This window comes from Salvelinus alpinus, chromosome 20 (genome assembly GCF_045679555.1).
Source record: "Salvelinus alpinus chromosome 20, SLU_Salpinus.1, whole genome shotgun sequence".
NCBI classification, from domain to species: domain Eukaryota; kingdom Metazoa; phylum Chordata; class Actinopteri; order Salmoniformes; family Salmonidae; genus Salvelinus; species Salvelinus alpinus.
This window is the reverse complement of record NC_092105.1, coordinates 17542976-17561496: the sequence shown is the minus strand read 5'-3', so window position 1 is coordinate 17561496 and position 18521 is coordinate 17542976. Positions and strand designations below refer to the sequence as shown.

The 18521-nt window shown below is 42.6% G+C and overlaps 2 protein-coding genes across 4 annotated transcripts in view; both read right to left on the bottom strand.

Moving 5' to 3' along the window:
• Positions 1–14768, bottom strand: part of LOC139546389 (protein TFG-like) — a 31582-nt gene extending 16814 nt beyond the window's left edge. For both annotated transcript variants that reach the window (XM_071354721.1, XM_071354722.1), the window contains exons 1-6: positions 14598–14768; positions 10169–10375; positions 9507–9590; positions 3899–4045; positions 3181–3345; positions 424–552 (exon numbers count right to left, since the gene is read on the bottom strand). In XM_071354721.1, the coding sequence (XP_071210822.1) occupies positions 424–552; positions 3181–3345; positions 3899–4045; positions 9507–9590; positions 10169–10352 (709 nt within the window). In that variant the 5' untranslated portion in view covers positions 10353–10375; positions 14598–14768. The remainder of the gene's footprint in view (positions 1–423; positions 553–3180; positions 3346–3898; positions 4046–9506; positions 9591–10168; positions 10376–14597) is intronic.
• Positions 14769–15587: 819 nt separating this feature from the next.
• Positions 15588–18238, bottom strand: LOC139546387 (protein jagunal homolog 1-A-like). Of its 2 annotated transcripts, none has more exons than XM_071354716.1 (3): positions 18054–18238; positions 17315–17412; positions 15588–17112 (listed from the first exon to the last, which is right to left on the bottom strand). In XM_071354716.1, the coding sequence occupies exons 2-3, from the start codon at positions 17401–17403 to the stop codon at positions 16650–16652; spliced, it is 552 nt and encodes a 183-aa protein (XP_071210817.1). In that variant the 5' UTR covers positions 17404–17412; positions 18054–18238; the 3' UTR covers positions 15588–16649. The 2 variants fall into 2 exon arrangements, with proteins under 2 accessions (XP_071210817.1, XP_071210818.1); XM_071354717.1 differs by having other exon boundaries at positions 17315–17372; positions 18054–18201.
• Positions 18239–18521: the final 283 nt, after the last annotated feature.

The following is an 18521-nucleotide window of genomic DNA, read 5'->3' as shown; positions in this document are numbered from 1 at the left end:
TAATGTTAACGGAAATAAGAGCAAAAAAACAACATGCCATTGGCTTGGCAGGGGACTGGAACATCGTTCTGTGGTAGGGCCTGGGACAACACTACTTGAGCAAAAGGGTCCAAAGCTGCCACGCCAGAGAGGTGTACCACAACACATCAACTGGATTGAGGCGGCTCTGAGGCACAGGCCTAAGATCAGTTTAAAGCACAAACTGACCTCGGGTCACTGTCACGGGGTGAAGTCGCTCTACCATCTTGACAAGACAACAGTTTTTTAGGGATCCCAGTTAACCCCAGCTATTTGGAGGTGCTAAACCACCCAATGGCTACACTGGCCTACACTGATAACCTCCCTCCCCACATGTTCCTACATATATTCATCCATGCAGAGATATGGTCTGGTGGTAATGGTTACTGTGTGCGTGTTCCTAACCGTCGAGGGCTGCTGGGGGTCCCTGCTGCATCCCTGCGTAGGGGGCCTGTGGCTGGAGGGCGGCGGACGAGGATGATGCAATGCTTTCTGGAGTATCTGACCGCTCCACAGACGAAACACCCGGGGGGGCTAGAGAGAGGGAGAAAGAGAGAGAGGGACAGAGAGAGAGAAAGAGACAGACAGAGAGACAGAGAGAGAAAGAGGGAGGGACAGAGAGACAGAGAGAGAAAGAGGGAGGGACAGACACAGAGAGAGAGAGAAAGAGAGACAGAGAGAGAAAGAGGGAGAGACAGACAGAGAGCGAGAGGATGATGAGATAACAGAGCATGAGCAGAGAGAGAGAGAGAAATATATAAAACATATATAATTAGAGTTGGATAAATGTAGATAGATTTCTTTTCACAAGGACATACAGGACACCATCCTCTACGGGACACTATCCTCAAAACTCCATACCTAAAACCATGATTTGACAAAATTACCTGAATGGATTCTAACTACCAAGGACAGAAGAAAAAACTTAGAGCAAACAAAAACCTGCAGAAGAAACACAGCGGAAACCTGGAAATACCATCCAAGAGTGAACATTACTCAGTCTGAACCTACTTTTGGAGCCAAAAAGTAAAAGATATTTAATAAGCTTTATATAACCAAATTAACTAAGGCTACTAAGCTGCTGGGACAGAACAGACCTGACCTGGCTGCAACTTCAATTAGCACTGAAGTGTGACGTGATGTGTGTGAAAGCTCGAGGCTAACAATGGCAGCAGTTTCATAGCCTCCCCCACACAAATGCAGAGGCCGTTGAAGCCCCCTGTGCCATGGCGTATCCCTATGCAGATGTCATCAAAGTACAGTACCCCTTGGATATTTAAAATAAAACTGCACGGAATAACTACAAAAATAAGCTCCTCAAGGACAATCCATTTGCTGACTGCTGCAAAGAGGGGAACATAAGCAACTTAATTTTGCGCACAGACCATCCCCTGGCATGACACAGTGCTATAAGAGCACACTACCCTTATGTCAAGAGAGAGGGTATTGGCCCAGGATGGAAACTCAGAATATTAGACATTGAGGACATTGAAACAACCTGTCAACATGTACAAGTCTGGGACAGTAATGGTGCACTTCCATCCAGCAGGACTTTTACGGGATCAAAGAGAGAACACATAAGGAAAAGCGCTATCTCTCTGTGACGACTCCCCCATCCTGAGTGAGCCTGATCACATCTCTTCAAACTGTCCTGCAGACGAGGATAATCACCCCCCCTCCCCAGTACTGAACACACCCAGGTCCAACAACTGCACTGCTCCACAATCATTGAGAGGGATAAGTTCACAGAGCTGGAGAGAGACATGGTGGAGCTCAGAGAGCTAGTCCACACAATCCAGACAGAACAAACCCACAAAACAGACCAGCACAACAACAACAACCTCAACAAGACCCGGAGGGCAGAAGGTGGAGATGGACGGCTGTCAGAGAGCTGACTGCGCAACGGACTGAGGTGAGAGAACTTATGTAGGGAGAAATACACATGGCACAGCTAACACCAGAGAAGGAGGAGAGAGAGAAACACATGGGACAGCTAACAGTACTGAACAAGGAGGTGAGAAAGCTGAGGTGTGACAGAGAGCCGGACACTCCCCCAGAGAAGCCCACCTCAGACCCGGACCACAACGGGACAGACAACCCAACAGACACCACCCCCTTTTAACAGTCCCCGTCAGCTCCCCCATTAGCTCCCCTGACAACCCCCACACATCCACTGAGGACACAAAAGCCAGAAATTGTGTTCCTCATTGACTCAAATGGCAAATCAATTCAAGAGAATAAACTTTTTCCCCAACGCACAAGTGGTTATCTCCACCCTGCTACCACGAAAATACTTCCACCCTGCCACCATACAGCAGGTGAATGAAAGCATTTCCCAGGACTGTGCCTCAAAACCTAATGTCTACCTGGCCCACCACATCACCCTGGACTTGAACAGCCTTTACGACCAGGTCCACCTCAACAAGGCAGCCATCCCAACTTCTGCCAGGACCCTGAAGGACGTCACCCTGAACCGCAGCACCTCACACAGGAGCGACAGAGCAGTGGAAACCCCGCCCAGACCAGCGAGACACCTGCACCAAGAGAACCTACACCACGAGGACCTACACCCAGACTACAGCGTCACCAGCCACACCCCAACCAAACCCTGGCCACACCCTATATAGGTCCCCCCAGATCAGACCTATGCCCCTTCTGCCCCCCCATGCCGCCCGCCCCACAGCAAAGACCTCAACATGAGAGCCGCACATATGCCCAGGCCATGAGCAGAGCAACAGGCCCAACGACCACTAATTTTGGGCTCCAGAGTGGAGCAGCGGTCCAAGGCACTGCATCTCAGTGTTAGAGGCGTCACTAGAAACACTGGTTCGACTCCAGGCTGTATCACAACCGGCCGTGATTGACCCAGCGTCGTCCGGGTTAGTGTTTGGCCGGGGTAAGCCGTCATTGTAAATAAGAATTTGTTCTGAACTGACTTGCCTAGTTAACATTTTATTTAAGTAAAATACAAAAATTATGCACCCCCCAAGCCCCATCCTGCGACAAAGCGGGTATGTATCAGACGCTCAACAGAGAGAGAGAGAGACAGACAAGTGAGAAATCAAACAGGGTGGGGAGTGAGGGCAAGGTCAGTCAGAAGACTGCATAAAAAAATACAAACAGAAAGCAACAGAAAGTAATAACAATGATGGACGGCCTTACCTGGGACATGGTTCTCACTCAGGCCAAAGGCGGCGGACATGACGTTCTTGCTGACTTCGTCCTGCTTATTCAGGGGGTCGAAGGCCGACATGCTGGCCGCACTGACTGGGACCGGGGCCTGCTTCACCGCCGCCACCACCCTCCCCTCACATACATCCACCGAGTCTGGAGGAGAGAGGAAGTGGATGGGAGGGAGAGGGAGGGAGGGAGGGGATGCATGTCAACACACAATCACAAAAAATACATTGTCAAATACGCAAATAAGCAGAACGTTCCATTATCTTTTATCATTGAAACATCAACTCATTACCCCGGATTAGCGGCATAAACATGCCAAAGGAAACAACTCGTAAAAACATTTTTTACACTTCTCTCCTCTACACCTTGGAAAAACAAATCCACCTGTTGCTGTCCACCACAAGCCAGCTAGCGAACAACATTGATGCAAAGCATGCTGTGATTAGAAGCAATGGATGGTTTTGGAAAGAGGACAAACCACCCTTTTCAGGGCTAACTAGTGAAGTTACAGAGAGGGTTTAGGAACTAATAAAAACAACCAGCCTGTATCTGTGTGGACACTTCATAAAGTTATAGAACAAATATGCAAGACGTGTGCATATCAGTAGATAATTAGATGATTTAAAAACACACTTCACACTTGCAAAGACAGAGGTAGGTGTGTGTGTGTGTGTGTGTGTGTGTGTGTGTGTATACGTACCCCTGTCTAGCGCGGAGGCAGCCAGGCCAGGTTCTGAGGGGGGCTCCAGACATTCCAAGAGACCGTTGATTTTGTTCCTGAGCTCAATGAGCTCCTTACGCAGGTACTTGACCTGACAGGACTCCAGAGGTCTCGGCTGACCATTCACTGTGGGGGGAGAGATGACCACTTTAGAGATACATAGACTGAACAAAAAATATAAACGCAACATGTAAAGCATTTCAGCTGAAATAAAATATGAGTGAAATTTAACATTTGCACAAAATGCTTATTTCTCTTAAATTTTGTGCACAAATTTCTCCTTTGCCAAGATAATCCATCCACCTGACAGGTGTGGCATGTGAAGAAGCTGAATAAACAGCATGATCATTACACAGGTGCACGTTGCGCTGGGGACACTAAAATGTGCAGTTTTGTCAAACAACACAATGCCACAGATGTCCCAAGTTTTAAGGGAGTGTGCAATTGGCATGCTGACTGCAGGATTGTCCAACAGAGTAGTTGCCAGAGAATTGAATGTTAATTTCTATACCAGAAGCCGACCTCCATGTTGTTGTAGAGCAGGTATTCCCAAACTGGGGTAAACGTAATGCCGTCGGGGGTACGCCAAATAAAAATGTGATCCACAATTTAAAAAAAATATATACATACACTACCGTTCAAAAGTTTGGGGTCATTTAGAAATGTCCTTGTTTTCGAAAGAAAAGCTAATTTTTTGTCAATTAAAATAAAATTGATCAGAAATACAGTGTAGGCATTGTTAATGTTACATTAACAATGCCTACACTGTATTTCTGATCAATTTGCTGTTATTTTAATGGACCAAAAAAATAGCTTTTCCTTCAAAAACAAGGACATTTCTAAGTAGGTAGAGTTAGAGTGTAGAGTTAAAGTGACTATGCATCGATAAACAGAGTAGCAGCAGCGTAAAAGAGAGAGAGAGAGGGGGGGGGGGGTAATGCAAATAGTCTGGGTAGCCATTTGATTAGATGTTCAGGAGTCTTATGGTTTGGGGGTAGAAGCTGGTAACAATCCTTTTGGAACTAGACTTAGCACTCCGGTACCGCTTGCCGTGTTGTAGCAGAGAGAATAGTCTATGACTAGGGTGGCTGGAGCCTCTGACACCGCCTGGTATGGAGGTCCTGCCCTCTTCACAACTGTCTTGGTGTGCTAGTTTGTTAGTTTGTTGGTGATGTGGACACCGAGGAACTTGAAGCTCTCAACCTGCTCCACTATAGCCTCGTCGATGAGAATGGGGGCGTGCTCGGTTCTCCTTTTCCTGTAGTCCACAATCATCCCCTTTGTCTTGATCACGTTGAGGGAGAGGTTGTTGTCCTGGCACCACACGGTCAGGTCTCTGACCTCGTTCCTAAGGGTTCTCTCATCTCATCTTTTGTTCAGTGTATTTCCCACAGATCACACAGACCCACAAACAATTTCAAAACAAATATTGATAAACTACCCTACATGTTAGGCCAAATACCACAGTAGACAATCACAGCAGCAAGATTTGTGGCACGTTGCCATTGAATAGAGAGCGAGAGACAAAGAGAGAGAGACAGACAGCGAGAGAGGGAGAGAGAAAGAAAGCTAGGGAGGGGATATATTGGGGAAGAGAAAGAAGAGTACGAGACGATATAACATTATTACATTTCAAATATATAGCGGTATGGAACTTCACATTGGTAAGGGTGAGGATCACCTCTTCAATCTCTCTCCATCCACACTGCAGCATCCCAGAGCTATAGGATACAGTGATCTGTCCCAGACAGTCCTTCTGATCACTTTAACAGATGAGCCCTAACCTCTGTACAGAGATGTACATTTATTTTGGTCCTGTGTGAATGCAGAGGAGTGTGAACAGTTTGTGTCATGAACAGAGCTTCTGCCCATAGAAATAGACACAGGGGAGGATGTTCCCCAATGCTGGAGAGGAAGCCGGAGTGAAAACGTTTGGGAACCATGTATCATCTCAATGAGTCCCAGTCTTACAGGCTGTCATAGCACAACACACCACCATCCTCATCAGCACTGAATCAATAGATAGAGAGTATAGGGGCACAGAGGAGAGGTAGAGTATGGCCCATCAATGGGTACAACAATAACAGGGAGACGAGCAGCCCCACAGTACTCTGGCTTGACACAGAACCCACATGACTGAATCCACAAAGCGACACTAAGGCTGTGGCTCTGGCCACTCAATGGGGAACAGGGAGTAATTTGAGATGTGACCAACAATCATCTCCTGGACCACGACTAGTACAGACAGATGAGCACTGTTCCACACTACAGGAAGTCCAACAAATAAATCTCAGTTGAAATGCATGATGGGAGCTTTGGACACATGGTATATGATATCAATGAGACTGTAGTATATGACATACGAGGGTATAGGCAGAGCATTCTACAGACAGAATTCCAGATTCCTGTGTGAGCAGAGACACAGCAGGTCAGAAAAAGGCCCTGGATGGAGACACGGACCGTCGGGATGAATCCTACTCTTCCCTCCTGCTCCCAATCCCTGTACACATGTCTGGGAATATCGACTACACGTGAGGTCCCGGCCGGCGGCACGTGCTGACGCTCCAGGCCTCGGCACTAAAGTCTCGGGATGGAGTCAAATATCCCCAAAACATTTACTTTCTGCCGCTCCCTCTCTAATAATAGCAGGGATAGTTCAGGGACACTGGGGTGTAATTGGGAACAGAGCACAGGAAATTACATTGGAGATGAAAGAGGGAGAGGTGTGTGTGTGTAAACAGTAACACATATCTGACATTTCTGCACTGTGAAACAAAGGCGGAAGCATAACACATGGCCAGCGTACAATACTGTGACATGGACACACACTACAGTGTAGGGACGTCGCTGGCACTGGCAGAAGAGCAGAAGGCATTATGATGATTAGGCCTAAAGCAGACAAAAGTCCTCGTCGTCCATCTGCCATCCTTTGCAGAGCACACTCTTAAAACGCTCTGAAAAGGGCTTGACAACATGGAGCCCGAGATGGAGCTCAACTCTTGAGAAACATGTGAAAAGTATTACAAAAATTATAATAACTTTCAAGTATAGCTTGGTGCCTCTACTAACCAACCAGCATAGGAACACTGTCATTGGGACGATACTGGCAGGAGAGAAAAACAGAAAGTGTCAAGGGGTACGAAGTAGGAGTTCAATGTCAAGGTCTTCTTGGATCCAAAAATTGAGATCCGAACCATTAAATTCCTACCCAACCAACAGGATCCAGTATTTTTGGGGGAAAATCAATATCCGATCAAGTTCGGATACGAAGTGGACCAGATCTGACACAAAACATGTCCGACCTGAGAGAGAATTAGATTCAACTAATATATCTGTATCCGACTTAAACGGATGAGAAAGAAACATTATTTTTTTAGCTTTACTGCCACGCAAGGTGGTTTTATTTGGCCTCACACGTTATCTGAGAAAAATAAAAATAAATATTTTTACATTTTCATTGCTGCACATAAGACTGTATAAACACCAGGATATCAACTCCAAGTGATTTGAATTTTGGAAATCTCTTAAAATATTCCCACGCATCGTAGAGAGACGTGATCATATACAAATGTAAGCAAGGTTTTAAATGAATATGTTTCAGTCAAATATTATCTCTGTTTGGGCTTCTTGCGATCAATTTGCAGTCTACAAAAATTGTTTTATTATGTTCCAGACACCCGACCATTCGCTCAATTATTTACTTAAAAATAAAAAATAAAATAAAAATCGGCCCGTGGATGAATCTAGTTGATGATTCCTGATCTAGAGTTCAGTATACCAACGCTATAATTGCATGTAGAATATTGTGGTTTTCAAAGATCTGTTAATTTTGTTTCTGTTGACCACATTTTTTAGATTCAAGGATTTTTATTTGGTGATTTTAGGACGCTAGCAAGTGTTATAGCCTACCAAAACATGTCTTTCTACAACTCAGGTCTAACTCATATAATAGCCTAATATATTTTGTTCTAAATTAAATGTAGATATAGCCTTTAGGCCCACAGATTCAGCCTGGTTCGGATATGGGTTTGATCGAAAAGTAATCCACGCCACGGCTGTGTAGTCCTACTGTCCTGAGAGTTGAAGAGAGAAGTTGTCCTGATATTTCTTATACCTATCCATGCATTACACAATCAAAAATCGGCAGCCTTCCAACATTAGAAATACAATATTTCTGCAGATAAGCCTACGGCAATGAGTCTACCGCACACGCAAACATGAGCAGATTAGTCAAATATGTGTTCTTTATTAAAGACGATCAGAAAGAATGTGTAAGTAACTCTGCATTATATAACTTATTTATTTTGAACGAAAGCCACGAAACTAGCACATAAATGAGCCACTCATCTTTATGCTGACAAATATCACACTTGACTCGAGACATTCACCATTAGTTCAACTGTTATTTGAACACATAACTGTCTAGGTAAGCGTAAGCCCTGTCTAAGCCTGGGGTGCGGAAGTGACATCAGCAGATGCTGTGGACAGACAGATCTAATAAAAAAAATAAAAAAACAATCTCTAGCTTAAACGGACAGATTTTTATGCAGATATTATTATGCCAATTAGATTTCCACCGGGGCGCAGACATCGACTCTAGGGGGTTTTAAACAAAGGAAATAGCCAAATAAAATAGCAAAAGCCTACTAAATAGGCCAAGCTTAAAAATACAAATGAAATACCCTAAATAAACTAGTAAATTGAATAAATAAAACAAATTAAATATCTCAGGTCTTGACAATATGGGCAACCTTTTCCCCCTTCACATCCACAATGTACATAAATGAGAGGTATACAGATGACTGTTGTTCTTCCCTCCCTCTATGGTCTTTCATTCAGTTTCTTCTTCACGTCAGCAAAGAACGACTGACTCAATGTTTCAGAAACTCACTTTATATAGTCTAGGTGCTATCACTCTTTTACGCTGTCGCGTCCTCCTCTCTCACAGCAAGTAGGCTATTTTACCCCACATCACATAAGTGGCTTGTTTTAATAAAGCAAATTTGCCTTTTTGTCACAAAATGACACATTTGATTTGATGAAAAGGGACCCCCCCTGACAGTCATTCAGCCCTAAGATAACATTTAAAATGTATGAAATGTTGTTTAGGAACTAAACTCTTCAAATATAATTTGGGATCCGGTCAGTATTTCACATATTTTCACAAAGATCCGAGGTCCGTGGCCACCGAGCGGGATCCGAGGATTAACTACAAAATGTGACTGGGTCGGATCTCGGGTAATCAAGTTCAGGTAGATCTATGAAGACCTCAGGTTCAATGTCAAACTATGAGACTAGACTGCCTCCCAGTGGCATGTTCCTGGAAATGAACCTTAACTTTTGGAGAGAGGGTGCTGTTGGAATGGAACAGTCAGAATGAGTATTCAAGAGGATACAAAGAACATAAGTTCTATATGGTACAGTACCATAACAAAGACTAGAAAAACAGAATGAGCCTACTTCAATATCCATGGGAAAAATCAAGTGGTTTTGATTATTCAAGGATGGGCGTGCTTGGCACAGCAGCACGTAGGCCTATAGTAAAAAAAGGAAAGGATGGTTATGTATGTGTATGATAATATCTTACCGAAGAGAGTGAGTTTGAGTATCCTACTGCACTGGATGGCGAAAGACAGGTCCGAGCTGTCGAAAATAGTAATGAGGTCATCGTCTACAGGAAGAGAAGAGAGCAGGGAACATCATTCAGAACCCAAATCGGAATAAGGCCACGTTCCAATAGTTTTACAATTAATCCTTATTTCCTAAGATAATGACTATTCTGAAATGACTGAATTGGTGAAAGCTGTGAGGTAGAAACCCTCACATTAACCTAGTCTCTTACGTACAATAATAACTCAAAACAAGTGGAGGATGCATTCTCAAGTGTATGGAAGAGAACATCTGTTTCCATTACCAGCAGGGAGCAGCTAAATGTTGAGGGGTCAGATGGCATCTAGCTAGCGCAACGGAGTTAAGAACGTACCGTAAACTTATTTCACAGCTATCTTAAAATGTTGCGGATGGAGCCATCCAAATTGGTACCTTTTGTATGGTTCTATCGGTTTACACGTTGTCAAGGAGGGCTGTCATGTGTGTTGCTAAGCAGAGGATCACTGGATTGAGCCCAGTATGGGGCAGTCGGACAGTGGGGGAAGCTAAGTAGTTAGCAGCACACTGACTACCAGTATTGTGATAATCCATCTTATTCCAGTGCTAGTCCAGAACGGCCCAGTCCCCTTCCATGCTTACCCTCGTCCTTGTATTTGATGGTGACCTCGTCGTTGCTCTGCAGCTTGCCCCTGAAGACGCGCTGCATCATCAGCACCAGCTCGTCATAGGTGATGTCCTCATTGTGGATGGGGATGCGTCTGATGTCATCGCCCAGCTGGGCCTTGATGATCAGCTTGCCGCTCAGGTCCAGCTGTCCGTTCATGGTACAGTCTACTGTTTCCACCGCTGGAGGGGACATCACAAAAGGAAGGAGATGGAACATACATTACACAGGAATCATGTAGGTTTGATTATGGTGCCAACCTGTTACCATATGACCATTAAAGGGGCAATCTGCAGTTGCTACATACATTTTTTTACATAAATTAAAGCTGGAATCATTCATGGTGAAACTGCAATGTCCATTTGCAATATTACAACAAAGAATTTAGTGCAAACAGCACACGTCCCCCCCCCCCCCCCAACCAGCATTGGGGAACATCCCGCAGCACATCTATTTCTATAGGAACAAGCACTGTTCATGACACGAACTGTTCACACCCCTCTTGTTGGTGGAGAGAATTGTGCTGGTTTAAAGCTAATTTCCTGCAATTCTACATATTTCGTCATGCGGTGCAAAGAAAATGATGCGATTTTAAAGCAAATTTTCTTGCAATTCTATACATTTTGCCATGTCTAATGTGTATTCGTGTGATATTTGAGTGACTTAAATTACAACAATATCTATGGGCTAAAAAAACTAAATAAACGTTAGCTGATGTGCTAGTTGATTTAGACAAGTTACAAATAGCTCTCTAAGCTATGCAATGACTAACATGACAAGAGGAACTGATGATGCACTACCCAATTTTGAAATTTCACCTTGTGCAGAATGAGTCCCCCCCCACCCCAGTTTGGGAACCACTGCTATAGATGATTAGTGAGCCACAAACAACCATTGAAAAACAGATCAGTTAAAACATCCTTCAGATACAGACAAAGTATTTGGACTATGGAAAAATGGTAGAATCATTCATCTAGCAACCCAATTGGATTCACTCATCTTTACATGACAGAATGCGCTACAGCTGGTCAGTGGTCACTGCCCTCTAGGAACCACTTTACTATATAGTACACTGTTCTGCTTCAAAAGTTTAAAAAATGCCAGGCTGAGCTGGCAGGCCGGTTCTTATGCATCCTCACAAAGAGACTTGGACCTACAGTGGGGAGAACAAGAATTTGATAACCTGCAAAATCGGCAGTGTTTCCTACTTACAAAGCATGTAGAGGTCTGTATATAGGCCAAGTACTGTAACTTGAATTGAAAGAGTGAGTTTGTAGAATGTGTTGAGTGGATCATGATTCATAACACACAACTGGTTAATATTAGAGGTCAACCGATTAATCGGAATGGCCGATTAATTAGGGCCGATTTCAAGTTTTCATAACAATCGGTATTTTTGTACACCGATTTGGCCATTTTTTTTTTTTTTTTTGTACACCTTTATTTAACTAGGCAAGTCAGTTAAGAACAGATTCTTATTGTCAATGACGGCCTAGGAACGGTGGGTTAACTGCCTTGTTCAGGGACAGATTTTTACCTTGTCAGCTCGGGGATTCGTTTTTGCAACCTTCCGGTTACTAGTCCAACGCTTTAACCACCTGCCTTATATTGCACTCCACGAGGAGCCAGGCTAACTACCTGTTACGCAAGAGCAGCAAGAAGCCAAGGTAAGTTGCTAGCTAGCATTACACTTAGAAAAAACAATCAATCTCACAATCAATAGTTAACAACACATGGTTGATGATATTACTAGTTTATCTAGCGTGTCCTGCGTTGCATATAATCGATGTGGTGCCTGTTAATTTCGCATCGAATCACAGCCTACTTCGCCAAACGGGTGATGATTTAGCACTGTCGTTGCACCTAACCATAAACATCAATGCCTTTCTTTGAAATCAATACACAAGTATATATTTCTAAACGTGCATATTTAGTTAATATTGCCTGCTAACATGAATTTCTTAGAATTAGGGAAATTGTGTCCATTACTTCCTAACAAAGACCGTAATTAATTTGCCAGAATTGTACATTATTATGACATAACATTGAAGGTTGTACAATGTAACAGCAATATTTAGACTTAGGGAAGCCACCCGTTCGATCAAATACGGAACGGTTCCGTATTTCACTGAAAGAATAAAAGTTTTGTTATTGAAATGATAGTTTCCGGATTCGACCATATTAATGACCAAAGGCTCGTATTTCTGTGTGTTATTATGTTATAATTAAGTCTATGATTTGATATTTGATAGAGCAGTCTGACTGAGCGATGGTAGGCAGCAGCAGGCTCGTAAGCATTCATTCAAACAGCACTTTCATGCATTTGCCAGCAGCTCTTCACAATGCTTCAAGCATTGAGCTGTTTATGACTTCAAGCCCATCAACTCCCGAGATTAGGCTGGTGTAACCGATGTGAAATGGCTGGTGTAACCGATGTGAAATGGCTAGCTAGTTAGCAGGGTGCGCGTGTAATGGATGTGAAATGGCTAGCTAGTTAGCAGGGTGCGCGTGTAACGGATGTGAAATGGCTAGCTAGTTAGCGGTGGTGCGAGCTAGCAGCCTTTCAGTCGGTTATGTCACTTGCTCTGAAACCTAGAAGTAGTGGTTCCCCTTGCTCTGCAAGAGCCGCGGCTTTTGTGGAGCGATGGGTAACGACGCTTCGTGGGTGACTGTTGTGGATGTGTGCAGAGGGTCCCTGGTTCGCGCCCGAGGTCGGGGCGAGGGGACGTACTAAAGTTATACTGTTACACACGCTAATAGCGTTTCAATCGGTGACGTCATGCGCTCTGAGACTTGGAGTAGTTGTTCCCCTTGCTCTGCAAGGGCGGCGGCTTTTGTGGAGCGATGGGTAACGATGCTTCGAGGGTGGCGGTTGTCGATGTGTTCCTGGTTCGAGCCCAGGTAGGGGCGAGGAGAGGGACGGAAGCTATACTGTTACACTGGCAATACTAAAGTGCCTATAAGAACATCCAATAGTCAAAGGTAAATTAAATACAAATGGTATAGAGAGAAATAGTCCTATAATTCCTACAACCTAAAACTTCTTACCTGGGAATATTGAAGACTCATGTTAAAAAGGAACCACCAGCTTTCATATGTCCTCATGTTCTGAGCAAGGAACTTAAACATTAGCTTTTTTACATGGCACATATTGCACTTTTACTTTCTCTCCAACACTTTGTTTTTGCATTCTTTAAACCAAATTGAACATGTTTCATTATTTATTTGAGGCTAAATTGATTTGATTTATCTATTATATTAAGTTAAAATAAGTGTTAATTCAGTATTGTTGTAATTGTCATTATTACAAATAAAACAACTTTTATTCATTTAGTATTATATATATATATATATATATATATATATATAATTATTATTATATATATATTTTTTTAAATCGGCTTTTTAGGTCCTCCAATAATCGGTATCAGCGTTGAAAAATCATAATCGGTAGACCTCTAGTTAATATCATCAGAATGATATAAGCACTAGCTGAACTGATTAGTTTATGATGAACAATCCCTTCCCTATCCAGATAGGCCTTTTATCAACAAACAGTTACAATACATAGATTCAATCACGTCAAATGCAACTACTTTAGTTGATTTTGATTTGAACTTGGTCTGGCCTTTGGCTAGCAAACAAGCTAGCTAAATTAGCTACCAACAAAAGGTGTCTGTCTAGATAGTTTGCATAATATAGAAAGTAATGACACCCATCTCATTTTAACATAAGGCTTGTACAGAAGTCATTCAATTAACTTGCTGACTAATGAAAGGGCAAGGTTCGGGATTACAGCTTGTCATTTTATTTGCAGTGATTCATGACGTGATAGCTAACGTTAGACGTACCTAACGTTACCTAGCGTGGTAATTTGACAGCTCGTTCGTTTGCTGTTATGCCAATAACTAACTCTAGCTCAAAATCTGTTGCACTGGCTATATTGTTAGCTAACATAACTAGAAAATTGTATTGTTACTAGAGGTGTCAAAACGAATGTAACTCGCTAACTAGCTAGTAAGAAAGCCAAGTTGGTTCATACATAGCCAATTGTCCTGTAACTGACAGGATGTAGAACCATGCCAAATACAGACCAACTCAAAACTCCAATTTATGGTTAGAATGTTGACTTCCTGCAAAATAATTCACAGTTTAGCGTTTTAACCGGCATCAGAGAATGAATGTTCTACTTAATTTAATACAAAAACCAATATAATTGCACCAATAAAATTATGTATACAATTTAAGAGAGGTCTTTGAGAAAATAAAACAAATGTGGCTTTAAAAACACAACAAACCCGATGCTAGCGTCAATCGTTAGGTAGAAATGCTAATTGTGATTGAGATTGTGATTCAGGTTGTCAATATTAGCAATATCGAAACAGACAGCTATATGTATCCCACCTGTAACTGGACGACTTGATCCCACTGTTGTGTCGGTATTTCTCTCAGGACCTTGTCAGCCAAAATGTTTAACCAGGGCTGGCAAACACAGAATCCTAGCCTCACATGAGGAAGTCTGCCCGCTTGTCGACGTAAAACCTGTACGTGTCGTACAGTGGAGCGCGCAGTAGTGACTCAACTATTTGACGTATTTTTTTTCTGCATAGGAACAGTGGTGGAAAAAGTACCCAAATCTCAAACTTGAGTAAAAGTAAAGATACCTTAATAGAAAATGACTTAAGTGAAAGTCACCCAGTAAAATACTACTTGAGTAAAAGGCTAAAGAATTTGGTTTGAATTATACATAAGTATCAAAAGTAAATGTAATTGCTAAAATATACTTAAAATATAAGAAATCAAAAGTAAAAGTACAAGTGTAAATCATTTCAAATTCCTTATATTAAGCAATCCAGACAGCATCGTCTTATTTTAATTTACGGATAGCCAGGGGCACGCTCCAACACTCAGACATCATTTACAAACAAAGCATGTGTTTAGTGAGTCCGTCAGATCAGAGGCGGTAGGGATGACCAGGGATGTTCTCTTAATAAGTGTGAATTTGCTAATTTTCCTGTCCAGCTAAGCATTACAATGTAAAGAGTACTTTTGGGTGTCAAGGAAAATGTATGGTGTAAAAAGTAAATACTTTTCTTTAGGAATGTAGTGAAGTAAAACTACTTAAGTAGTAATTTCAAGTATTTTTACTAAATTATTTTACACCACTGCATAGGAGCAGGTTGACAAATTGAGTTTTATATGAAATATGTGACTCTGTGTGATGTGGTTTCCTCTATACTGACTTTTACAGGACGTGGTTTGCTTAATTTCAAAGGTTACTGTGACACATAAGTGATTATGTGGTGAAAGCAACAGTGATGAAACAACTCATCAAGCACATCACAAGGTCTGTAAAAATCAAGATAACTAAAGACACAATCAAGACAGCAAGGATTTAATTTCCCTTTTTATTGGTGGTAAAAACATAATCATATAAAGTGAGGGAGCAATGGGTAAGCATACAGGACATTTAAGAGATATATGAATGATGAGCACCAGGGTTGGGGTCAATTCCATTTCAAATCCAGTCAATTCAGGAAGTACACTGAAATTACAATTCTCTTCAATGCTTATCAATGATAATTTGGAATTTATATTTGGTTTACTTTCTGAATTGACTGGTATTGACCACAACCCTGATGAGCACTACAGTTTGGGCACATTACAGGGGCAAATCAAGACCCCTTGATAGCTGTCAAGACACAGACTAACCTGTCAGGCCAACGTAGCATACATTTTTGGGCCTTTGAAACACAGCATCCCATGTCTCTCAGTCTCAAGCTTTGGACAGTACTTGTGCGCATGCCTTATAGGGATTTCAATATTGACAGACTAGTCACCGGATGTCAATTTACTGAAACCGTCACAACAAACTAGTCCAGCCCTCATTCCTCCACTGTTAAGACAAAGAGTCAGTAGAGATCCTCCGTCATGCTGCAGTCTCACACAAGGGCTTGGTTCATATGTCTAAATGCTTCACAACAGCTGTAAATATTGCAGTCTCAGAAGGAGCTGCAGTCTCTATCGTTTATTCTCTGAGGCCAGATAAACAAAGTAGAGAATTGCTTTTATTTTCATTTATTTGATTTAACTAGGCATGTCAGTTAAGAACAAATTCTTATTTGTTATTCTTACCCCAGCCAAATCCTAACGACGCTGGGTCTGTAGTGACACCGCTAGCACTGAGATGCAGTGCCTTAGACCGCTGCGCCACTAATTGTTTGTGTATGTGAGAAAAAATGTATACACCTGAGTGTCTTTGAAATGGAGAGAGAGAGTATGCGTGTTTTGGCGAGAAAATGTGTGTTGGATAGACCATCTGGAAAGATATAATAGCCAGTGATTACATGAGGTAATAAATAAATAACAGAATATACTAATATATGCATCCTAAAGACAGAGAGAAAAACAAAAACACAGTTTTCCCCTAGCCTCAAAACCCACCAAACATCCTCATCACTTCTTCTTCTTCTCCTGTGTGGAGTCGAACCAGGCGTCCAGCAGCTTCTTACTGTAGTAGATCTGCCAGGCGTGCACCTGCACCGCCACCACCATCACCAGGTACATGACGGTGACCGCCGCCCAGCCGAAGATGAAGCGGTAAGCCTTGCCGTGGCGGTACAGCTGCTGAGCCTCGCCGAGCATCTCCATGGAGCCGTAGAAGAGTGGAGCGATGGAGAACAGGCCTGAGCTGATCATGGAGATCACCAGGTAGCTGATGTTGTTCTTGGGCAGCGACAGGCTGCCGGTGACCAGTGGAAAGAGACTGATCAGGTAGGGGTACTCCCATCTGTAGGGCTCAGCCACTTTATCACTTGACACCAGGTCGAGTTTGCTGGCGATCACCTGGGCCGCCACCAGAAGCCAGAGCAGCAGGTGGACGAAGTTGAGTTTCCGGATCTCAGACTTTAGCGAGGCGCTGGAGACACAGGGAAAAGGGGGAGAGGGAGTTGAGACAGTATGGTTAATGGATAACTATAAACAATATGGTAATAGACAGGCAGGCACACTCAGACAGACAGAAAGGCAAGCGCAGACAAACAGACAGGCAGACAAACAAGCGTACAGACAGACACAGACACAGACATACAGCCAGCCAGCAGACAGACATGACTGATTACCTCATCTGGTAGTGTGAGGCCACCTTCTCTCTGTGTTTGAAGTCACTCCCATCAGTACCTGCAGCTCGAGGGCCCACACGAGACGTCATGGTAACAACCTGCTTACCCAAATACCACGCAACAATAATTTGTCTTATTTGACTTGGTGTACATTTTCTAATTTATTTTGCCCACATCTGATTCATCAATAATGAGCATATGCGTTCTTTACATGCATTTAATCCATGACAATGACAAAGAGTTGATCCATGCAGACAGACACACTGATGTGATGATCAGTCTTCTATTTCTACACTTAAACAATTGAATATTAGAAGCTCCTCTATTATTTAAGTTGTTTTATCAACCGTAATATAACATCAATAGATATGAATAGTAGCTAGCTGCATATTTCTCTGGCAACTGGGAAAGCTTTGCTAACGTTCGCTATTTAACGTTAGCTAGCATAACTTTCACAAGCAGTTGGTCACGTTAGCTGGCTATGTTAAGCGGATTCATTCATTGTCCTTTTGGAAAGGAGGTTACCGAGATCACACTATAGCTGCATAAATGTCTTTGTATGCAAACGTTTCAGCTATTTATTGGTTCATCCATGTGTCATCCATATTTCACCTGCTAATAAATTGTAATGCTAACGTACGTTAGCAATCGCTAACTGGCTAGCCTACTGAAAATTACCTTGAATGCAGTAATTCACGATACAGTAGTTTAAAAATAACAATTAATTGAGGATTCTTACCGTTTGTTACTGAGATGCTGAATGAACGTAGTTAGGTAGCTACTACAGTATCTAAATATGCCTAAATGCCAAGATGAATAGAAGCTGGGTGAATAGATAGAAGCCGGCTGAATAGAGGACAAGACACATGCGTTGTGCGCACTGCGCACGCGCATCACATCAGTCGCAGCATCCCTTTTTCTCTCAACATCCTTCATGAGACTTTCGAGACTGGTCCATTGACTATTTTGGCTGCTTCGTTTTCCATCACGGAAACATAATTGTTGGTAAGACACCAAAAACGTTTCCTTTTGTGTTTTGCGGGAAAAAGAAAGCACCTCTTAAAACGACGAAATACAATAATACATTTCATTAAAATTAACATTCCGTTTTCCACACCCTCAATTGGTACTCTATAGATGTGCCCAAAAAATGTGTGATAGAAGAAGCTATACGATGAATCCTATTTACCTTATTCATCTTTGTCTT